Source organism: Cimex lectularius, unplaced genomic scaffold (assembly GCF_000648675.2).
Source record: "Cimex lectularius strain Harlan isolate CLEC.00 unplaced genomic scaffold, Clec_2.1 scaffold212, whole genome shotgun sequence".
Classification (NCBI taxonomy): Eukaryota; Metazoa; Arthropoda; class Insecta; order Hemiptera; family Cimicidae; genus Cimex; species Cimex lectularius.
Window position 1 is genome coordinate 857,847 of NW_019392965.1, and position 24,821 is coordinate 882,667.

The 24,821-nt window shown below is 33.8% G+C and overlaps 2 protein-coding genes and 1 long non-coding RNA gene across 3 annotated transcripts in view; 1 reads left to right on the plus strand and 2 right to left on the minus strand.

The window, feature by feature from the left end:
* LOC106664742 (secreted frizzled-related protein 5-like) overlaps window positions 1-6,420 on the plus strand; it is a 28,534-nt gene extending 22,114 nt beyond the window's left edge. Inside the window, exons 2-4 of the mRNA XM_014390722.2 lie at window positions 4,105-4,185; window positions 4,253-4,497; window positions 4,574-6,420. Coding sequence (XP_014246208.1) covers window positions 4,105-4,185; window positions 4,253-4,497; window positions 4,574-4,804 — 557 coding nt within the window. The 3' untranslated portion in view covers window positions 4,805-6,420. The remainder of the gene's footprint in view (window positions 1-4,104; window positions 4,186-4,252; window positions 4,498-4,573) is intronic.
* Window positions 6,421-8,114: 1,694 nt separating this feature from the next.
* On the minus strand, window positions 8,115-14,406 carry LOC106664741 (acyl-CoA dehydrogenase family member 9, mitochondrial-like). The gene is made up of 9 exons (XM_024229510.1): window positions 14,022-14,406; window positions 11,871-12,067; window positions 11,177-11,413; window positions 10,863-11,103; window positions 10,570-10,778; window positions 10,147-10,315; window positions 9,904-10,070; window positions 8,435-8,641; window positions 8,115-8,323 (listed from the first exon to the last, which is right to left on the minus strand). Exons 1-9 carry the CDS (start codon window positions 14,299-14,301, stop codon window positions 8,147-8,149), a joined length of 1,884 nt encoding a protein of 627 aa, XP_024085278.1. The 5' UTR covers window positions 14,302-14,406; the 3' UTR covers window positions 8,115-8,146.
* Window positions 14,407-16,532: 2,126 nt separating this feature from the next.
* LOC106664753 lies at window positions 16,533-19,775 on the minus strand. Its single transcript, XR_001340222.2, has 4 exons — window positions 19,737-19,775; window positions 17,125-17,452; window positions 16,805-16,901; window positions 16,533-16,742 (listed from the first exon to the last, which is right to left on the minus strand). It is a non-coding gene; the product is annotated as an uncharacterized LOC106664753 (long non-coding RNA).
* Window positions 19,776-24,821: the final 5,046 nt, after the last annotated feature.

Genomic DNA, 24,821 nt, shown 5'->3' on the forward strand with positions numbered 1-24,821 from the left:
GACAGTCTAGGCGAAGTTATACCAAAAGATGCCCCTCTGACCTCATTTCTCATAATTGAACTGCATGAGAGTGAGTTAATAAGGGTAAATTAAAGTTTTAATTGGCGATATGCAAGTTGGGAATTTCTTCCTTGTCCGACTCCCGATTAAGAGAGTGGGCCATAAGAAAAAAAAGTTTATCAGTCGACTGTGTTTGTACTAACTGTGCTTGTACTGATAGGAGGATGTGTTTATTTTCCCAATTCCAACTCTGGCAACGTGAAAATAAACCAGACGCCATGACGACGTACAGATGTTTAGTAGGTGTGGAGAAAATCGACATTAAAACAAGTTTTAACACGTTAACATCTCCGTGAATCGTCTCACTCGTGCTTAGCTATTTCTGGCCTGTTATTTTAAAATTTATTTATTTCTTAAACACCCCCAATATAAACATGTAATGTATTTCGTTTATAAAAAAAAAAGCAAAAATTAAAATTTTACATTTTAAATGGCTAAGTTTCATCAATAAATAAAAATAGATAAGCATTTTCAAGTAGAATTTTTTAAACAAAACTAATATTTTTAACACAGAAATTGAAATAAATGAGATCATTTAATATAAAGGTTTAAATTTGTATCTACAGTGGATCAAAGTCTATAGATGCCATAAAATTCTTAAGTCTGATCACTTTATCATCAGTCACCAAATCATTTTCTTTAGGTCTCCATTTTCACGTTAACACAGCCAAACAGCAAAAACCTGCGACGGTATACCATGTTCTTCACATAATTGAATACGACCTGTGTTGCCTTATAAAAAATATTAATGGAGGACAACTTGCGATGGATTATAGTTGTGAAGATGTCGATTGTATAAGCTCCTTTTTGAGTAGCGCTTAATGTTCCCATTTCAACAGAGTTGCCAATTTTCTTTTAATGAAACTCCTGGGCTCTGGGCCACACCCTCCTTTCACAATACACAAGTGAACACAGGTTCTAATTCGGTGTTTTTAATATATAAAAAAAGTGCATAATTTGACCCCATGTTTATTACCCAAAATCATCCTAGTCTACTTTTTTTAAATTTTTTTAAATTATTATTTTAATTTTGTTGTTTGAGAAGTTGAAACTCATCTGACAGACCTAAAACAGCAAGGAAAGATGGACTAAAAATGATCGACAACAACCAAATTGTATGACTTATAACAATAATTTTTTTTAATATACAAAAAAGTTCATAATTTGACCATATGGGATAAAAGGATTCTTTAAATTAAAAATAATAATTAATAAAATATATTGTCATTTTATGTGAAAATAAATTGTAATTAAAGATTCAAATTTAACAAACATTTGGTGTCGTATTTACTTTGGTTTAAATGAAATATAAAAGGTGCCTGATCGATAAATGAAATAATTGTAGTCAGGTCTGATCGTAAAAAACCTCTGGGACCTTGTTTTCGGTTTTCCGAATTCAGGGTTGGGCCCAACAAAAAAGAAGAAGAGACACGCTGTATCACAAAATATTGGTTATTGGAGAGTAGGCAGACCAAGATGATTGGAATGACCAAATTGCACTGCCATCAAGTGCATAATTTGACTATATATTTATTGCCCAAAATCATATGTCTGCGTATTTTCTTCGTATTAGACACTTTGAAAATTTTGCCATATCCAATAGTTGGTTATGAGACTAGGCCATGCAACAATATTTCAAAACTCAAATTTAGAAGTGTATTATGAAAATAAATAAACCTTTTATTTTTAAATTTTCACTTCTATAAGAACTACATGATTTGTAGGGATTTTGACACTGACACACGATTAAAGATGGCGAGAAGGCAAAACTCATCTGGCAGTTGAGTGTTTAGCAGTGAGGATAGGCTGACAAAAATGACTGGAAACAGTGAGGCACCTTTAAACTAGAATGTTGTTGTTGCACAAAAAATCTATTCGATGAGCTAAATTTAAAAACATTTTTCTTATAAGAAAATACAACAAATTTATTACTATAAATAAATTTAAAAATATGATTTAATGTGAGGAAACCTAAATATCTGAATGTCACAACAAAGTACCAAGGAAGATAAATTGAAAACATGAATAAAACGCTTTAAGTTGAAAACATATGTTACACAATTATTACATTGATGTAATAAACAAAATCAAGAGAAAAATAATATAAAATAAATGTCTTTATGACAAGTAAAATTCGCATTTGAAGGGGGAGTGTCCAGTAATTTATCTTAACAGAGGGTAAAATATATTTTTCCACTGATAAAATAACTTGGTTAAGCCAACACAGATTGTAAGTGATAATTATTTCAAGATTCTTTATACAAGTGGGAAAAGGGATTGCAACATTTCAGACAGTAATCTTAGGTAAGTCAGTAGTAATACAATCAATAGATAAACAATTACTTGTGTTTTTGTTGGATGGATATATAAGAAATTATTTTTAGTCCATTCAGATGATATAAGTTCATGGTTAAAATTATTAATCCAGAAACACGAAGCATATAAGTGACAATCATCTGCATATATGTGAACTGAAAAGGAAGAAAAGCTGAATTTATGTGCATACGAAATAAAAGAGGACCTAAGATGAACCCATGTGGTAATCCAGAATTAGCAAAACCCCATGTCAGATCTTCTGCTGCTGAAATTGACAACTTATGAATGACTACTCACATATGAAATAAAAGTTTTTACATTTTTGTGATACGAATATGGGCTGAGGTAAATAAACTCTACAAACTCATGATGCAGTTTGGGTTAGAGCTCACAGTAATGAAAGGGCAGATATGTTAGCTAAGCAAGCAACGTGAAAACTTCCCATTAGTTTACTTGACAGCAAATTGGAACATTCATGAGCTTGAGAAAAAAACAGGTCATACCGGTCATGAAAAGAAACCGACAAAAAGGTCTTACCTACAGATTTAATAAAATTGTTCACTACTATTTTTCATGAACATTAGAAAAAATATTATTTTAGAAGAAAGGACAGAATTATATTGTGTGTGGTGTTTAGTAACAGTTCACACAAATTATACACATATCTTTCTTCCGATAACTTTAAAATAGCCTTCAAAAATTTAAAAAAAATTTCACACACTTTTTTCCAAAATTAACGATTCCACACCAGTAACAAATAAGTCTGATGTAATTTACAAAATCAATTGTATAAGCAACTTACATCGGAATTATATCCAAATATCTGGATAAGAGGGTAAAATAACATATTTATGATTGCAAAAAAACTTAAAATAACATTTTTATGATTGCAAAAAACCTAAACAAAATCTTACAGCACTGGCTACCCACCATTTTGAACACCAACACAACTTTGATTTCAACAATCTGAGAATATTATACACAGAACAAAACAAAATAAACATAACTTTTTAGAAATGGTTTACATAAACAGAGATAAACACTGCATCAATTACAGAACAGACACATGTAATCTCAGTTGCAGCTATGCTCATATAATTAATAAAATTCAATATCAACAACGTACATATAACACACAAAATATATACAACATATAAAACGATCATTACACTCCACACATCTAACAATTCTACATAGACTGATTCTTCAACAATTTATCTTTCCTTTCCCTAATAATCCCTGTCTATGATAATCCTGAAAGGTGAAAATTAAGTGTGTAAAGAAGCCGACTCCTTATAGAAAAATAGATTTCTATCCCTACTTCCTTCCGCACTTCCTCAAAGCCCAACATGTGTAAACAAAAACATTAATATCTAACACTTTCAACACAACACACAACAATGACACGTCTACACACAAAACACACACTTTGAGTGAGTACAAATACTTTGATTAAACTTAAAATCTCCAAATTGCATACATCATTGTATAAATTCATTTTCACATCTTACATGAATCTGTATAATTTAAATAACATTTATAAATCCCAGGCGCTGAAGATGATCTCAATAAAGACCCAAACGTTGGCACGATAAAGAAAATGTTTTTCTAAACCACATCAACCAGATCGCATCTCACGATCTCTAGATAGAATTAATTTTCAATAGTTCAAATAACCAATAAGAATAAGTATAGATGTTTTTATTAATTGATATTATTATTTTTTAGGGGATAATACAAACTGTTTGACTTGTAATCAAGCAGAAACTTATGAAAATATCCTTGACAATTTCTGTCGTTCTGAATTTGGTAGGTTTTCAATGAAGTTTCAAAAGTTTCAAGTCGATATCTAATTTTTTATTTATTTTCATTTCAGCAATACGAGCCAAATTCCGTTACATATCTAAACATAAGCTCACATGTAAAAAGCCAAAAGTGTTAAAAGGTAACAATCAAGTCAACAAAAAGTTGAACAAACCCGTATTGACATTGGAATCGAAAGATAAGTGCTGTGAATCTACAGCGAGATCAAACCGCAACACATACCTCATAATGGGTGTCTTTCAGGAGGACAAACTCATTCCGAGATTTATTATGCCATGGAGGAAAAAAAACTCAAAGGTTAGTGTAGAACCTAACCTAGTATTCAGCTGCCAAATCCAAAAACCATTTGTTTAAAAAGATTCTATTTTTACAGCCGTTTAAAAGGGCAGTGCGTATGTTTAAAAAGCTCAACTGCAGTGATCCTAAGCTCGTTTCACAATCTGTGATCAATGATGCATTCCCTAAGAGTTTGGACTCGCACGGACACAAGGGCCAAAAGAAGAACAACTCTTCTTTATCTGCGAAGACGAACAATTCAAGCACGACAAAACTGAAAGGGGTGCGGAAATCTAAAAAGAGAAAATACACTAATTCAACAGGCTAAATTTCTTTTTCAAAATATTTTAATATTTTTTGTTAATTATAATAAAACATTGCTCTGTAACTTGGAAAATTATGTTTTGACATTATCATAAATGATTTTTTTTTTTTAATTAAAAATACTTAAAATCACTTTAAATTGTAATGTGCAATAACCATTGGACCATTATAAGACTTAAACTTTTATTAAACAATTATTTCTTAAAATATATAATCAGAACAACTAATTACTTTTATAATTATTATTGTTTAATAATAATCAAAACTTTTTTGATGTTTGTATTTCCTTGATGTGATGTATAAGGCACTGATTTCCTAGTGGGAATGAATACATTAGTTAATCAACCGTAATTTAAAAAAAATCCATCTATGGAAACATGCCTACCACAGGTAAATTATTTATTGTAAAGACAACACATATTATTTTATGTGTTAATGTTTTATTAATCACTGCATATAAATTGCCTATTTGTGTTTCACAATTCCTAATTATGCTGAAGGATTAGAAGTGTTCTTGACTGATTCATGATAAAATTTCATATTGGTTGTGATCATTCATATTTTTTATAATGAAAATCTTTTTTTTTTTTTTTTTTTTTTTTCAAAAAAACATGTAGCTTACTTTTGAAATCAAATTACTTCTTAGGCCTATTCATTACCATATAATCAAGGGTTTAATGGGGAAAAATGAATAATTACATTTAAATAATCAATTTTTGTCCTAATTTACGAATAAATTACTATAAATCATACTTTATACTGATAATTAGAAAACAAGTAAATGAAAATAATTTAAAGCAAATAATCTTAATAAAATTGTGTAAGTTAAAAGCTAGAATAAACTGGACAAAAAGTGTGTAGGCAATCTTTTCTTTTCCTCAAAGTAATTAAATTGAACAAAGCTTAAGTTACTTTTGTTACTGTTTAAGAATTACTTATATATTCTATGACAAGACTTTTTAGCCATTACAATCATTTCTAAATTAGATTTCAACTCTAGTCAAAATAATGAAAAATAATTTGTAATAATTTTAGACTTTTCCATCTCAAGGACACATTTATAAAAAAAAAATTCATTATTAAATTTGTTTTGATTTTGGTTTACTTATGTAGATTTGATAGGTGTAATATTTTGCTTTATTTCATTATTTTTATATTGCCATTTTATCTGTATGAAACTAAACAAAACTTTAAATTTCAAATTTGACACAAAGAAATTTAGGCTACAAATAGAGGAAAACAATGAAAAACTTTGTATTTGATGAATTAGATAAAAACGAACGGATTGAAATAATATATTAAATAAACACGTAAAATGTATGTTGAAAAATTGACTTTAAATGACTAAAACAGTTATGCACGAATGTACTAAAACCCAATCAACATTGGATCAACTTTCAAAAAATGTGATTATTTTTATTTGGATTTATTATAATTAATTAATATTTTAGGATGTTTATTTTAATATTATAGGTTAGCTTCAAAAATATATCACTACATATTATGTCAGTGACTTGTTGATTATATATATCTTTTATACATATATGCCTATGTACTAATTGAAAAAAAATTGTGGCCATGTAGTTAATACTAGTCAACAATAAAGAACACTTCAGGTGCTTTTCTGTTATAATTCCAATCCCCCACCCTACCTAACCTAAAACATCCCAAACCCTACCTAGTCTAATCCCTAACCCTAAATTTATAAACCCTAAACCACCCAAGTGTGATCTATAATGACCAAATTACAGGCTCATTATAGGCCACAGACCACAAGGAGAAATCGATACAATATAATTTCAATTCGAATGATTGTCTTAAATTTCAATACTTGCATGTAATTAAGTCCCTACTAAAAGGTACAAGTATATTCAAATAAAAAATAAATGTAACAATTTTACTTAAAAAAGTCAACTAATATCACAAACAAAAATTTTATAATTAAAAGTTTATCAATGAATGTTTTTCACAGTCAAATAGTACATTGAACTATTTTACTTACTTACCCAATATTCAAATGTATGTGTTACTTTTTACCCAATATTCAAATGTATGTGATCATTGTAAATGACAACACCAACTAAGTCCTCTACCATTTTCTTCACACTAAGCAATGTTTAATTTCAGCTCAATTCAGTCGAACAATGTTAAAGAAGCAGAAAGCAAAATAGTATACAAGAAGTAAAAATAATATTTTAAACTTCATCACAGTGCATACCACCTGTACAATATGATCTTGAAGATCTAGCGAGGACACTCATCATTGCAAATACATATACAGCAATGTCTGCTGTCCTTATTAAATCGAAATCATGATCCACTACTGCTGTTCCATGAGTGACTAGGATATTTTCAACAGCGTAATTAAATCTGCTCACACAATATTCTAGTTGTTCACTTGCACTCTGATGACGTGAGGATACAATATTAATATTAAGATCATTAACTGTTTGATTAAAACTGGTTTTATGGGCAATACAATGGAGGGAGTGGTATTGTCGCTTAAAAGTAAATAAACAGCAAAAGGAAGCAAAAAGAGAATAATGAAGAGAAAATGTTTTTAAAGGATTAACAAAAAATAGAAATTCTGGTGAAGCTTTTTTCGGTAAAACTGGAGTTTTCTGTTAAAAAATGATGATGATGGTAGAAAATGAATATTAGCACTTCCTTTCTTCAGCATTAGTATTAATTTCATTAATTTAAATGAATTACTGACCTTAAGGGAAGGGAGTGGATATGATAATGCTACTTTCTTGTTCATTTGATTTTTAACTTGTGATAATGATGTTAAATCAAAATTTTTTGAACCGTACTGTACAATTTCTACATTTTGGTTGTTGCAGATCATTCTGGTCTGCCTATTGTTTGTTGGTTTGTCAGAGGTGTTTCTGCATTTTACCACCTTCTGACCAACCCAGAGAATGAGACAGGTCGACTTATCATGCCATAGACTTCGAGAATTCGGTACAATATAATTTCGACATTAAGGTTTCAACTTGAGTGATCAATTGCCCTAAATTTCAATACTTACGTGTAATATGCAGAGGTCATATTTTCTGTTTAAAACTCATTTGTATGCACTTTAAGTATAATTCAGGTCAGCTGAGATTTGAACCTAAGACCCAGTGAAGATGGTGGTAGCCGCTACCACATCACACTTTTTCATGCTCAAAAGGTGATTGTAACAGGTGAACTTCGTTTTCACCCATCCATGTTTTTGAGTGAGTTTTGAGAGAGAAAAACCTACTAAAAGGTACAAGTATATTCAAATAATCAATAAATGTAACAATTTAACTTTAAAAAGTCAACTAATATCACAAACACAAATTTTATATTTAAAAGTTTATCAATTAATGTTTTTAACAGTCGGATGTTCAAGGTAATAACCTCCATTTTGTACTACATTTGACCCAATATTCAAATGTATGTGATCAGTGGTGTAAGTGACGCCACCAACTAAGTCCTCAACTAGTTTCCTCACGCTAATAGTACTGTCCTGACAGATGGCACGAGATATCAAGACCTGCAATACGCAATGTTTAATTTCAGCTTAACTTAATCGAACAATGTAAAATAAGGAGCAGCAGAAAACAAAATAATATACGAAAAGTAAAAATAATATTTTAAACTTTACCTCGTCATCACAGTGCCTAACACCTGTGCAATATGATCTTGAAGCTCTACCAAGGACACTCGTCATTGCAAATATATGTACAGCAATGTCTGCTATCCTTACTAAATCTAAATCATGATCCACTACTGCTGTTCCATGAGTGACTAGGACATTTTCAATAGCGTAATTAAATCTGGTCACGCAATATTCTAGTTGTTCACTTGCACTCTGATGATGAGGATACAATATTAGTAATATGATCATTAAATGTTTGATTGAAGCTGGTTTTATGGGCAAAAATAAACAGCAAAAAAGGAAGCAAAAAGAGAATAATGAAGAGAAAATATTTTTAAAGGAATAACAAAAAATTGAAATTCTGGTGAGGCTTTTTTTTTGTAAAACTGGGGATTTGCGTTCACACATTTTCCCCAGTTCACAAAAAACATTATATCATGGATACATAACCAAGTTTGGCCCTAATATTAACTCTAACATAACCTAACCCACCCCTAATCCTAACTTTAATCTGACCTAACATAACCTAACCCATCTCTAACCCAACCTAATCTAACCCATTCCTTAATCATACTTAACCCACCTCATACCCTAACTAGCATAACCTAACCTTCTCTGACCATACTTAACCTAGCCTAACCCATCTCTACATTATTCCTTAACCATAATTAACCTAACCTAACCTAACCCACCCCATCCTTCCTAACATGGTAACCCATCACTAATCTTAACTTTACACAACTCTAAAACCACCCAAGTCTTAAGTAAACATGGCAAACATAAGCCATATCTTAACCGGTTTCGACTGCGGCAGGACGACAACTGTGACTGCTCAGGAAAAGTTTCCATAAACACAAAGATGGAAAGATATGTTTTATGAATTAACAAGATCATTATTTTTTTTTTCCAATTTGTAAACTCTATTGATTTTAATATCATGAAATAATTGTACTTGGTCTAAAGACTTGCTCAAAAGCTGTTACTTTAAACAAACAAGAAAAAATGTAACAAAATCATTTGAATGGGAGCAGGTTGAAAGCATCTTCTGTCAGGATGTAGTGGACGAAGGGAAAAAGAATGTAACTTTAATCCTATCTAAAATTCCAACCTTATATGACCTAACCATTCGTTAACAATAATTCCACGATTTATAATTTTTATTAATCTACCCTATCCCTAACTCTACTAATCCTAATTCATTCCTTAACAATAATTAAGGAAACCTTACCTGCCCCAAATACTAACTTTAATCCTACCTACCATTCTAACCCATCCCTAACCCTACTTAACTGAACTCACCCCAAACCCTAACATTACCCACCTCTGGTAATGCGAAATTTATTGCAAAAAAAAAAACATTGTCTATCCAGGCCAAAAACCAATCCATGTTAAAAAATAATATGTCAAAAATGTATATTAGCACTTCCTTTCTTCCAGCATTCATTAATTTCATTGTTTTAAAATAAATTACTGACCCTAAGGGAAGGATGTAGATTCATATAAAGCTGCTGATCCAGATTGGGTGTATCCCTGTTGTGTTTATAAGAAGAGATTAATTTTCTGAAAAAAAATCCAGGAAAATTAAATGGATGGCGCATTTTCTGAACAATTGATGCCATTTTTAAACCAGCATATTCTAAACCTATAAAAAAATTAAGATGCATTGTATAAAAAATAAATAAATAAATAAAAAATAAATTAATTTTAAAAAAACTTACCACATAAAGAAATAAACAGTTTAATGATAACAGTCGTATTTACTGACAGCATTACATTGTAAATATCATTCAATTTTTCGGAATAGGCGATTTGTTTGTCATAATTTAACTTCCCTATTAAGTCCAAGCATGTTTTGTATGACTCCAAACATTTTTCGTATGCAAATACCTGAAATATAAATTTGATCCAGTCTCAGAATGTACAGATAATATATTGGGTTGTCCGGAAAATAATGCAGGATTTTGGTATTAAACAAAAAAAAAGAAACTAGTTACTTTAAAGCAATGTTCTTTAATCAAAATAATTTCCCANAATGAGTAATCCTGTAAACGTAAACAGAATATTTTATATAGATTTTTTTTAATGAAAACTTAAAATCCTGCATTATTTTCCGGACAACCCAATAAATAGTCCAAATAAACCTGAATAATAGCTGATTCTAGACGGGTGTCAATTTCATATTGGTCCAATGCTCCAGATAAAAGATACATCATGCTTTCCAGAGTGTAAATTGTTACCCCAACTTTTCCTAATTTTGCTTTAACATTTTCACTGTCTTTTAAGTCTTTTGAAAAAAACTTTCTTGGTTTAACAAGTTCTGTTGTTTCTTGAAAGATATCTTTAAGAGATCCTTTAAAAGCAAAGAAAAAGGTCCATTAAATTTTTAAAAAATATGATAAATAGTAGATAAAAATAATAGGATATGGTATCAGACCTAAAATAGAGGAAGGCAAGAAATGGTTTTGCAATTGTAGTCCAAATGTAGAGATTTCATATCCTTCATCATCACCTCCAAGTAAATTCTCTTGGGTCGCAACAACATTGTGTAATTTTATGTCGCAAATACCACAATCATTAGGACCACTCATTTTAGGTGCAGAAAATGAGAAGGAGTTGCTATCTTTTTCTACAATAAATGCAGCAAGCTTCTTAATATCTTTATGCGATGAATAATTCTATAAAGTGTTTTATAAATAAAATACGAGGTGAAAATTGTAGGAATTGGTTATCTCAGGTAATCTCAATTACCTTAATTTGTGCGAATATGATGAAAAAGTCTGCATTCTTCCCATTTGTAACCCACTTTTTGTTACCATTAATTAGAAAATGATTTTCGTCTTCACAAAAAGTCGCAGTTGTCTCTATTGACAGTGCATCAGTGTCTCTTGATTCGTCGGACAACGCATAAGCACCAGTAATTTCTCCATTTAATAATTTACGGAGATATTTTTGTTTGTGGAAATCTGTTCCATACTTTACAATCGTCTAAAAAATGAAATATTTGTAAATGTAGGACATTCTTGAAGAAAAGAAAAATAGTCTCTTCATCAAGCTTTTGAGGAATATATTCCTTTAATCAAAACAATAAAAATAATAATTTACAAGGTTAATGCACAAACTTTTCCTTTTATAGGCAGTATTTATAGATATATTGTGTCTTTTCAAAAATCCTCTTATCTTTTTTGGAAAGAACATTAAAAATTACAAGTCAAGAATGTACAGTCTTTTCAAAAATCCTCTTATCTTTTTTGGAAAGAACATTAAAAATTACAAATCAAGAATGTACAGTCTTTTTAAAATCCTTTTATAAATATAGTGTATATAAAAATTAACCCAACACAATTAACAATCGATGTTATTTATTAATCCTGTAAGTATCAAGCTGAAATAATTAAAAATAATATATATTATATTATTAATAAGAATAAAATTAATTGGTTACTTCAATTATTAACGAGCGGTGTATGTCCAACAGTAGGGCTTCTGAATGGTTCAATTTAAGAGAATCGCAAGTTTTTGTAATATGAGTTGTCTTAACCTCAAACCCTCCGTAATCTACTGGGGCTTGCAATTTCAGAATTCCAGATTTCACCAGTTCTTCAAACATGGTAGTCTTTTCTTCTGCATTCTCGCTTTTTTCTGAAAATGAAAGGTTTTAATGGGGTTACAAATTAAATAAAACAGAGGCATGTCTCATTGTATCAAGGATCAATAAAACCCAATTCCGAATCCAGAGAGCCTATCCCAGAACTGTTGGAGCATGGCCGACAACCTCTAATCTGAAGCTGGTGAGCCTGGTTAGAAGACTATTCCAGAGCTGGAAAGCTAATTCAACAACCTCTACTCCGAAGCTGGTGAGCTTGGTCGTCAACCTCTACTCCGAAGCTGGTGAGCTTGGTCAACAGACTCTATTCCAAAGCTATTGAGCCTGGTTGACAGTTCTAATTCTGTTGCTGGTGATTTTGGTTGAAAGACTATAACCTGGAGCTGGTGAGGTTGGTCGACAACCTCTATTCTGATGCTGGTGAGTCTGGTTGAAAGACTCTAATCCAAAGCTGGTAAGCCTGGTCAACCAGATTCTATCCCGAAACTGGTGAGTCTATATGAAAGACCTACTCCAGCACTAAGACTCTGCTCACACCGTATCAACTAGTGGGCAAACACTGCAGCTGCCAGGAGAATTCTTTATGGAAACAGACATAACTCCTCAGTCAGGACTTGTCCTCCACCACCCACAATTTCTTTTCACTTGCCACCTGATCTGGTGAATGGCCAATTGTTTTTTGGTTGAAGGATTACAAACAGGCACGCATACTCTTCTACGAGTAGATGCCATTCTATCTATCCAACCTTACCCAAGACCTCAACTGTGGCAATTCCGTATTTAAACCTACTGATATTGAAAGAGAGACCAGATCTTTTTATTCAGTTGTTTATCATAATCAGCATTTTTGCTGTATGTTTAGCATCGATTGAACCATATACTGATACTACGATGAACAGACGTATGTTCAACAACTAACAGATCATCAAGATTAACCTTTATATAGTAAATATAAAACAGAAGGGTTATAGAATCTTATTTTAGCTATTAGGCTGCAACATAAGCATTTAGTTTGAGATTTCTTCTAATAAGAATCAGTGGAGTAAACCTGTATCTTGGTCATTTCCGATCATTTTTGTACCCTGAAGAAGGAATGAGAAAATTTCTGTGAGTCGGGTTTTGCCATTATCAGTGTGTATCTTCAATAGAAAGAATAGCCAATTGCCAATAGACTAAGGACACATAACTTAACACTGAATATGGTGAGAAGCTGAAGCAAGTCTGACATAAGGATAAGAAAATTAAAAATGATCGAAAATATAATGTTACCACTATTGTCAATGTACATGGGATTGTTAAAGTTTCTCAAAAATTGATTGAATTGTAAGAATGTATGCTGTTGGATTTATTTAATACTTAGGACTGTGCCTAGACAGAGATTGACATGGAATCCCCATACTAGACTTAATAGACAACTACTCAACAGAAGACTTGGACAACTACGAAGACTTCTAGGACCAAAATCTGACCGTCAAAACTAAACTAACCTTATACAAGATTTTACTGCGACCACTTTGGGCATAAGGGTAAGGAGTGGAACTGTGAGGTTCTGCCAAGCTACTCAACATCCAGCGCATCCAATCCTTCCAATCAAAAGTCCTCAGACAACTCGTCTAATCTTCTTACTACGTCACAACGACCTGTTCTTTTGCCAACAAACTGATCAGTTGTCGATTCCAAAAGTGTCATACCAACCTCACGATCCATTCTAACACTACTGCTCACGCCCACATTACACATTACAATCCCGAGAACCTGCCTTGATCGACGATGACCTCCTTGCCCCTTAATCCCTCATACTGAGCATCAGCATGGCTTCTCATGGCATGTGTCCTCGTGCAGCGCTGGCATTAATGTTAGTGTTGTGACCGTGTGAAAAAAAAAAGTTTTGTATCACATTTGTAATACGTACTAATATGTATAGCATACAAATAAAAAGGTTAAAAATTAAAAAAAGGGATTTATTTAAAGCAATAAAATATAAATTACCCTTGGTTTCCAGGGTCTGCCTGAGGAAGGAAACCCTCTTTTCAATGTCCTCTATTTCCTCCTTGTTCAAAATTTCCGGATAAATGAGAAAATCCTTGTCAAACTTGCCCAAAAAAACGTTCTTCATGAAAGGTTCTTTTTCCGATTTGGTCTGTACTGTCGGGTGTAGGGATATTTTCTCTATCGCCGGCAAAATGGATGTGCATTTCCTTGCCCTGAATTCCAATTTAAAGAGGCGAAAAGAGGCAGACGAGATGAAACGATTTGTCGAATAAATCATCGTTGATTTTATTTAAGAATTATTTCTTCAAAACAAATGAAAGCGGTAAACGGAATCACAATCGTGAATTGTACCGGGTAAGCACATGCAGTGATAACAAGCAACAACAGACCATCGACTGTAGCTGAAGAAACCTACAGCTTTTCATCCAGACATCAGTCGTGATGTCATAATAGTCCTTCTAGTCAATTTAAATATATTTGTCTTAAATATACCTTTTTAACAAATTACTGACAAATCCTTAAGAAAACTGACCTTCTTTTTCATGCCAGCATGTCAAATTTGCTTATCGGCTAATTACTTTTGTAAATTCACAATTTGGGTTCATGGACATCTGCTATGATCTTAGTAAAACATATCAAATTGGCAAGAGATCTGCAACATTCCACCATTTTCTTGTTACCTAGGGTTCTCGACTAGGACCATTCTTTTTCAAAATGTTTATTAATGGCTATCTGTTTTGAAGTATTAGAGTTTTCCCTATTTACTGATGACCTGCATCTATACAACGGTACACAACATACAAAGGCTGTATTTCTCCAGAAATCTCTATTACTATCGAGAATGACCAGCTCACTGGCTTAGGAAAAGAGTCCGTCGAACTTTAATTGTGCCAGAAATAAACTTATGATTAAAGAACCCTTGCTAAATCCAAAAACATATTGCTAGAGCTAAACTCACTTGACGAGTTATGTAATGTAATGAGATGTAATGCTCACCTTAAGGAAACTACAAGGGCAAGTCTTTGGGTATGCCGAAGACTCTGTGGAGAACTTGGGGGCTAAATCCTAAAATAACCTTACATTCGTTGACACATGATTACTTACGCAATTACATACGGTGGCCAAAATGAGAACAAAGAAAGGCAGATGAGATCCTACAATAAATTAAAAAAATCCATGCCTTATCATCTTCTATTGTAACCACAATGGAACATATACTCAAGCTGCCATGCTTACCTATCCATGGTGGCGATAGAGTAACCGAGAATTCATCATACAGTGGAAAGAATCTAGTGCTAGCCATGCCAAAATTTTTGTCAAAGTTAAAATAACGGAGATGACTAAAACCATCTCTGACTTATCAGAGAAAACACTAGACTTAAAAAAACGCATTCAAAATAGTTATTGAAAAGAGAGCTGATTGGAAAAATAGAGGGAAAGTAGAAAAACTTGGAGCTCTTCTAGATTGAAGCATGCCAATCGTATTATCTTTGAATGCATAGTATCCGATGACCAGAAAAGAATTTCAGCAATTATTGACCGTTAGTCGATATTTATTTAGAAATCCTTATTACAGCAGACCGCATCTCACGATTTCTAAATAAATTTCAGCAATTACAACTAATGACCTATTAAAAAGGATCGAGTCAAGTGCACTGAACTAAGAAACTAGGAAATCACCATAAGGGTGCAGTTCTTGGGGTCAAACCTCCACATTCTACCAGCCTCATCTTCACCATGAAAAAAACAGCATCGGATTGAAGACAGTTCTATATCCAAAAACTTGTTGGGAATGAAAAACAGATTAAAACTTCATTAAAAGGAAGTTGGCTGACACACTGCCAGGTTATAAGTGCTTCTGTAGGATAATGATGTATTTCTGAGATAATTTTAGGACAGAAGATAAAAGAATTAAGAATAAATAACATTAATTTCTCATTGAAAACAATTTAGTGTCAGTTTTTACCAAATTGAAAAAAATTATATATAAGTCAAACGAAAGTGGGCGGCAAGATGGAATGTCTGTAGAGATAGTATGAAAGAAATTAAGCCAGTTGTACATAAGTGGCCAACTGAGGAACTTGAGAGAAAAGAACTTGTGATTCTCACTAGATTGCGAATAGGTCATATCAGGCTAACCCATAATAGGCTTTTAATAGGCAACAACCTTCCAACTTGTCCTCGATGTAGGCGAAGTGGAGAACGCACCATTTTGACAGTAAAACATATTTTGGTCGACTGTCCCACTTTACAACCCTTTAGGCAAAGGCTCAACCTTTCGAGTGATTTACAGGAGTTACTGCGTCCCCAGTGTTTCTTTCGAAGAGCACTTTTCAGTTTTCTCAAATTTATTGGAATTTATAATGAGATTTAGGCCTTTTCCCAAATTGTTATATCATTGNAAGTTTTAATCATAAATGGAGTGAATAAGGTAATAACATACATGACATTAAGTTAAAAAACATTCAATTTATTATTTTAAGCAAAAATAAATAGGTAATAAATTAGAAGAGTTAGAATTTTCTTGTTGTTTCAACATTTATGACCGATAGCTGTACTGGTCAGCACATTTAAATAACAAAACTTATCTAGTATAAACACTATTTTCTTGAAAAATAGCATTAGAGTGATTTATTTATTTGGTCGTAGCTATAATTCACTAATTATTATTTACAGTGATGGCCATCATGTGACACAAATTGAACTTATTTCATGGATCTGAAATAAAAGTATAGTTAATATAAGTTTATTTAACTTTAAATAATCTTGGACATACATACCATGGAGATCAAAAATATATTCACTATCATCGTTCAAATTTTTTTGTTTGGTTATCAATAAGTTCGTCAAAATAGATTTGTTTTAGACTCCTTGTTTCTAAAAATATAATAAAACAAGTAGGTTAATATAAAATAAGTAAAAAATGTACATAAGTCTTAAAGCTGAAATATAAAAAGTAACGATACTGAAACTGAAAATTTGAGTGTTTGACCTTATTTTTAACTACTGATGGTGCTAATCTCACCACAAAACAATCTCACATTTAAATTTGTAAACATAATATGAAAAACAATAAGGCAATTTAACAAAATTAAACCACCTGGCATTTCATTGTGAACCATTTCAGGAAGCTTAACCCAAGGGATAAAAAACAGAAGACATACGATAGCAGCGAACTTGACTATAATTTTAAAAACTGCAACTTTCAATAGGATTTTCGCAATAGCCGACACAACAGTGAAAATTGGTTTTATCGTCGCCAATTGAAAGTCAAATTGCGACATGTCAAAAAATTCGTCTTCTTTAGCCTTGTGATGTTCACCTCGATGCGATTCCCTATACGCTTCCATGTAAGAATCAGACCAGTCTTGACAGTGTGTAAGCCCAAAGTAGCCGACAACTAAGAATGCGGCAACCTTCAGCATCTTCTGAAAGAAAATAATAAATGTAATTGATGTATGTGTACAATATTCCTACTTCATTCTTTATATGATAAACATCAAAATATTTTATTTTTTCAAACATCATTCACAATTTAAAAAAAATTCTTTGTTCAATTGTGCTATCTATTTTTACCATTTAAGCTTATATTTAAAATATTCATTGACATAATGTTGTAATAGTTTCATAAGAAAGAAAAAGTATGTATACAACTTTTTAGATATACATACAACAGATTGTTCGAATTATAAATTAAATCTATGGAAAAACACAAAATTATTCAATTTTTATTAGTTAACCAGTGGTGGAGAATCTATAGTGTTTTTAGTATCATAGTGCTATTTTATATGTTAAGCACATTTTCTTCATTCGCTTGTTAAATGAATTTGCATTTATATCTTTACCATTTGGAAGAGCATGAATTCCATGAGCAATATAGAGGCTCATTTTTGTTAAGGGATCCAATATACATTTTACTACCTGCACTACTATATAAAAAATATTACTTTTACTCAAGCTGTCTATTGAGCTTGCATCCATCCCCCACTTACACACACTACTCAGCATCCCTAGACAGTAATTGATGGGATGGGGCATGAAAACACAATGGCCCATGCAGTTAATTAGTGAAGCTGATTTTGAAAACTCAATATCCTCATATGACAAGTTGGTGGAGCAGGTCATAGAGTTAGTTGTTGGATCCAGTCATGAACACCCAACAACCACATAAAGTTAATTGGTGGAATGGGCCATATTGTTAGTTGATTGAATAGATCATAAAGACCCAACAACCTCATGCAATTAGTTGTAAGAATAGGCCATACAGTTAGTTGATGGATCAGATCGTAAAGACCCAACAACCCCATATTGTTCGTTGGTAAACCCAACATCCACATATGGGTAGTTGGTGGAACTGTTCATACAGTGAGCTGGTCAAACTGGTCTTGAAATCTCAAAATTCCCATGCAAAAAGTTGGTGGAGTGGGTCATAAAGCTAGTTGGTAAAACTCAACATTTCATGCAGCTAGTTGACGAAAAACATTATACCGTGAGTTGGTGGAACTGGTCATGAAAACTCAACATCCCCCCATTCAGTTAGTTGGTAAACGCGACATACTGTTAGTTAGTGGAAGAGGTCATTAGAATCCAACATCCCCATCCACCAATTGGTAGGACGGTCATAAAGACCCAACAACTCCAAACAATTAGTTGCTCGAGTCATGAAAACCCAGCATGAACCCACGTTGGTGGAACCAGCCATAAAAGTCAAACGTTCTCAGACAATTCCAACATTTCCCAGCTCTACCGGTCGCTCACATCGTCCACCATTTTGTTTAGAAAAGGATAATTTTCAAGGTCAAAGCGCTCGTGATTTCTTTATGCATTCATTTTTTTGTAAAATTGTAACGGGTTGAAATTAAGCCTTTGTCGTATTCATCGGTCAGGTACACTTAACTTAATTCATGTCCCACACGATCTTAAACGGTTCGGCCATCTAAGTGGGTCGAAGCTGTCATTCAAATTTATGAACTCAACGAACGGCTCCAGCTTTCACACGTGCTTCCTTATCCGCTAAATTACAGATTCTTTAGTGTTTCCATGTCAAATGCATATTCAACTAGAAACCTTTTCTTATTACTCTGTTTACAGGTTTACTAGATGGCTTCCCAATATACGCTAGGTCGCGGACGATGGAGCCAGAACAAATTTATAATATTTTTTATAAATTAATGTCAAATAAAATTCCAAGGGTGCCGGATTCGAACCCAGAACCGCTAGCGTGGTAAATACGAGCCGGACCTCTATGAAACAAGTGGCAAATTCGAGCCTCAAACGACTCTTCTGGATTTTCACATGCAAAAAAAATATTATATACTTAGAATAAAGATAAATAGTAAGGTAGAAAATAAAGTTCTTAAAAAAAAGAAAAAAAATTGATAATGTAAGAAGATAAAGAAAAATATTATAAATTATTTTAATAGTCTATAAAAATGTATTTCTATTTTTATCCAGTATTGACTGGTATTAATATTGAATGATTTAATGGGCTGTAAATTTATAAAAGTGGTACAAAAACCTCACTGTGCTATTCTATTTTAACATTTAAAATTTTTCTTTGGTCGCCACAAATTTAAATTTTGCAAGAACTCTGTTTTTGTAAAAATCTTCTTGCTATGTGGTCCAAAAATATTATTGGATCTTTGAACTATGTCCCCCCCCTCTTAAAACCATAAAATAAGTTAGAAAATTACACATATGCCACGGACTTACGATAATTTGCGGCTTCTAGTTCGAACTTCTTGATGAGACTGACAATAGAACTAACTTCCCCACTCTATATACATTTGGAATACAAAGAGAAGACATGTAATTAAAATTCACAACACCGATCTTGGTACCACTAAGATCCGACCGTTAGCCTCTTGACCGACTGTAGACGAAATCAATAATCCAAAAAACAAACGGGTGAAAATGTCTCAGCTTCCTTTTCCTTTGAAACAAAAGGGTTTGTTCCGAACAAGAAGACGAATTATCGCGTTGACCCGAAAAATGAATTATTTTCAGTTTTCACCTTTCGAAAATTAGATTTCTCTTTAGCTTTTTTTAAAAGATTCTACGTAATAATTCTTTCTAGGCCAGCAATTAAATATATATTGTCATAAACGTCATAAATGATAGTACAAGTCTATAAACTTATAACAAGGAGATATACACAAAAACCACTAAACACAACAATTGAATATTTTCTTTAGAAAAAAAAAAATTGTACAGCTTTTAACCTTTCTGTTCCCCTCAAAAATTATTTTTTGTATATTTTAGCATCGGCCCGAACAGATTCTTTTAATTAATCAGGCCGGAGAAAAATTACCTGATAGTATCCGGCCTGTATGGCACCATCTTTTGGTACACAGATGTATCTAGAAAACACCAGAAGGTACAGGGGTAGGAGTTTCGATCCTGGAACCAAATACTCAGAACCCATGGGAAAACACACCAGAATCTTCCACTGTCATTTAAGAAACACGTCGGCTCCACCATTATGAAGGCGACACGAGCTTTGATGGTGTGCAGAAGAATAGCGGGGAAAACTGGGGATGTAGACCATGTTGGTAAGACCTATTCTTACACACGGAGCCGTAGACGGCCGATAAAGCAGAACAAGTGACAAAAAGAAAAGAACTCATAAAAATACAGATACTTGAGTGCATCTGTATAACAGGAGCAATGAGAACATGTCCCACAGTTGGTATCAAAAAAAAATACTGGGATTAATCCCCCTACACCACATGATAATGAGGACAGCACAGAAAACCATTATTACTATCATTAAAGGGAAACCTCCAACAGGAATAAAACTAAAATGGAGGAACAAAATAATGAATCCGATACTCATGGCTCCAAGAGACGACATGAACAGGATGTCTGAATTTAATCAAAACTTCCAAATAAACCTAAGTACCAAAAAAGAATGAGAATGAGAGGAAAACACCTCCTTTAAGAATGGCACCATCTTTTGGTACACAGATGGATCTAGAACACAAGAAGGTACAGGGGTAGGAGTATTCGGTCCTGGAACCGAATACTCAGAACCCACGGGAAAACGTACCAGTACATTCAACTTGACTAAAGGGTACAAAAACAAGAACATAGCTGTCATGTCAGATAGTCAAGCAGCCATCAAAGCACTAAGCTCAAATATCATTAGTTCAAAGATGATGTTGAACTGCAAAACCAAATTAAGCTTATTAGGTAGAAAGAAAAAAGGCAGCCTCTGATGGGTCCCAGGACCCATGAGAGTAGGAGACAATGAAAAAGCGTACACCCTTGCAAGAAAATGGGCTGCTATACCGCTGATAGGACCCGAGCCCTTCTGTGGCATAGGAAGCCACTCTATCAATGAGTACCTCAGACAGAAGGGCGAAAAGAAAATGAAGGAACAATGGAATTCACTCATTGGACACAAACAATCCAAGAATCTCCTTACAAATTTCGGAAGGAAAGAAGTGACAGAATGTATCAAAGGAAGCAGGAAAAAACTGCGAATCCTAACAGGATTCTTAACAGGATACTGGAAGCTAAATGGACATTTAAAGAATATTGGAATAATCCAAGACGGCACATGCAGACTCTGCAAGGAAGCAGAGGAACACAACACACCTATTAACAAACTGTGATGCTACACTTGCCCGCAGGAGGAAGTGCTTTGGGATGTTTAATATAACTGTAGAAGAGATTCAACCACTGAAACCGGCCTACTAATCAAGTTCCTTGATGAAAGAAGACTCACCGGTGTGCTTTAGACACAGAACGGGGGATACAATGGCTCTTAAAGGGCGCAGTGCATTACACCCCGACCAATAAATCTACCTCCCTTGGAGGATTCTTGAAGGCAACAGAGTCCTTTTATTGTATACAGTACTGAAAGTCTTGGGTCCCTTAGTGAGTGTTGAGAGCGAAAGTATTTACTAGCGTGAATGTGTAGTGTGAGAGGGCCGTATGTTGAGTGCCCCATTGTCTCTCAATAAGATAGTCATGGTTTGAGTGGGTTTGGATCTAGAAACTGATTTCGTTGGGTGCTGAAATGACCTAGCTGTTGGCAACATCCGAAGCCAACCTCGGCGGCTGAACGTATAAGACCGATGTTACCCTGACTGCCAACTGGCCTGACCCGAAGTGGGTGATTTTCGATGCCTGCCAGTAATTTATTATAAATTACGAAAGCAGGAATTGTCGGTGGTCTGTGAGAAGTGAGTTGCCTAACTCTGTACATGTATGCAGTATATGTGTACACCCCGACCAATACATCTACATCTACATCCGGCCTGTACGTTCTCAACAAGAAAAGGTCCAGAATTAATGTAGAATTTTCTTTCCTTCAAGTTCGAACTAGTTAAACTGGGTTGAAATATTTTTTTAGCGAGAAACTAAGCTGATTTTCGTTTTCTGCAGCATAAAAAAACCCCGGAATACAAATTTTCGGGAAAATCAAAAAATAAAGTTTTTACCTCAAATCATTCGGGAAGTGCTGCCAACAGATAGGTCACAATCCAGCACCCAACGCATGTAGTTCCAAATCCATTCGTACTCCCGTTCATTCTTAAATAAATTCAGTCTTAATTACATACCATATATTCATTCAATTAGGGGGATGGAGTACTCGATATTTTTCCATCACCCTTTGCACATATTATACAACTGACCTTATTGAGGGTCGATGGGTACTCGGTATTCCGCCATAGACCTTCTCACATCACACATTCCCGCTAATAAATACATTCACTCTCAACACATAACTGTTATTACTAAATACAATAGAACAACCCCGTTTCCTCCAAGAATCGGAACAGGGGATCCAAATACTCGCTGACGTGCTCAAACACAATTCTCAAATAGGGTGGCATGTCTGCGCGCTCTCGGTATAGAGCAAAAAAATTGCACCCTTCAATTAGGTGGGACACATCGAGCAAACCAACATATGTGGCTTTACACCAAAAGTAAGTCTCCGTGTGTCAACCTCGCACGACCTATCCTTAACCGAGTGAGGATGAGCCTTCTTCTACGAGTCAGGCTCCGTCTGAGGGCCATCCATGATACGTGGAAAAATATCAAATGCTTGAAGGGTTAAATGACTTACCATTACTTTTCTAATTTTTAATGAAGTAAAATCAAAACATTGTCGAAATTTTCCCAAAGAAGAAGATTAAGCTTTCTAACCATTGTAAAAAAGCTGAATTTTGATAAAAATCCATAGGAGTTATGAGTTACTTTGTGACACCGTACATCGAAGAAAAAAATTTCCCTGGCTCAGGTTATTCAGCCCAACATAAGCATAATCCAGCATAATTTGTATCGAGCAAAATAGGTTAAAATATGTTTTGTTTCTTTGATTTACAACTTTTTTCATTCGCCTTCCTTCCTAAGAATTTCTTTCTCGAAAATCACAAAAATGGTGATAATTTTGAAAAGACTCCACCGATCCACAGGAAGCTTAGAAGCTTATAATTATTTTAATCCATTCTGTTTGCCTACTGACCTAATGGAGAACGAAAGAAAATGTAAACTTACGTTTAATAAATATTTCCCGGCAATTTCCTTAATTTATTAATGTTTTCAAAAATCTTAGAGCCGTCAATTTTGGAGTCGTTCCAAAGTTGTGGTACTCTTCTTCTCGTAGGGGGGGGTCACATTTTTGTACTTGTTCATAAAATAGGGAAAACCTGCTGGCGCACGTTAAAAACATTGATACGCACAAGAAAGTCTGAAAACCATATAAAAAAATTGTGCAAATTACTTTAAAAAATTGTCGTCGGTTCCTATGGTCTATTGGAAAGAATGGTCGTATGCATTATGTAATATTTTTTGATTTAGTACCACAAATATATATATAAAATAAAAGTCACGTCCGTAGCTTTTGCTTGTAAGTTGTAAATCGTAGGTTTAATTTTTCATTGCAGTTGCAAATAAAAGGGCTAGGTTCAAAGGACGTTCTCTGTTCCTTGACAGTCCTTATTTATTTCCCAATTCAAATCCAAAGGTGCCCCGTCCTCCTCGGCGCCGGTTAATCGGAGCGATAAACACATTGGGTGTTAATCGAATTGGGTCTAGGACGTCGAGTATGAAGCGTTAAAATCAATTAACCCCCCCGGGGGGAGGCGGATGTAATTGAAATGAGAGGCAGGTTTTCACCCCGGAGGGCCTTTTTACCTTTGCACATCACCGTGTAAATATTAAAAAATTTGGGTTATGGAAATGGTAGCGGAGTTTACGAACGAGAAGGGGGGATGTTCCCGCGTCAATTGGTCCTCTTGCCTGGGAACCAGTTAGGGCTACCTACAGGAGGATGTAGCGGAGGAAGTACACAAACTACCAATTATCATACAAGAATCGTTTGCAATTAGAATAGTGTGTCTGTTTTGATAAACTGTACGATTCGCCTTTTTCGCTTTCCTGCTTCTTCAGTTCTATATCGATACTGATTGAACCAACATTTAACGTCAACAACACAAGGAAATTCGTGCTGACTGACATCCTCTGATACCAAGACCTTGGCAATAAAAGACTTACTATTAAAACAATATATTACACACTCCTTTTATCTTTATTCTTACGTTCTTACAACCCAAACAATACTCCGAAACGTCCCATGTAAATGTAATATTCGTAATAACATACCGCCCCTTTTGGGAGCTGTGATATCACCCCTTCTTTACCTTTAGCAGACCGGCGTTCTAGTTCATTCAGAAATTTTATTAGCAGGCCCTGTTTCAATTATTGAATTTCTTCTACGGTTTCGTTGTACATCCCAAACGACCTCTTACGGGCAAGTGTTGCGCCATTGTTAGTAGAAATGGTGTT

Coding starts and splice junctions, on each gene's coding strand:
- LOC106664741 (XM_024229510.1), bottom strand. CDS start 14,301: ATGATTTATTCGACAAATCGTTTCATCTCGTCTGCCTCTTTTCGCCTC. Junction 11,104..11,176: donor TCATATTCGCACAAATTAAG/GTAATTGAGATT, acceptor AACACTTTATAG/AATTATTCATCGCATAAAGA. Junction 10,071..10,146: donor ACTGTTTATTTCTTTATGTG/GTAAGTTTTTTT, acceptor ATTTTTTTATAG/GTTTAGAATATGCTGGTTTA.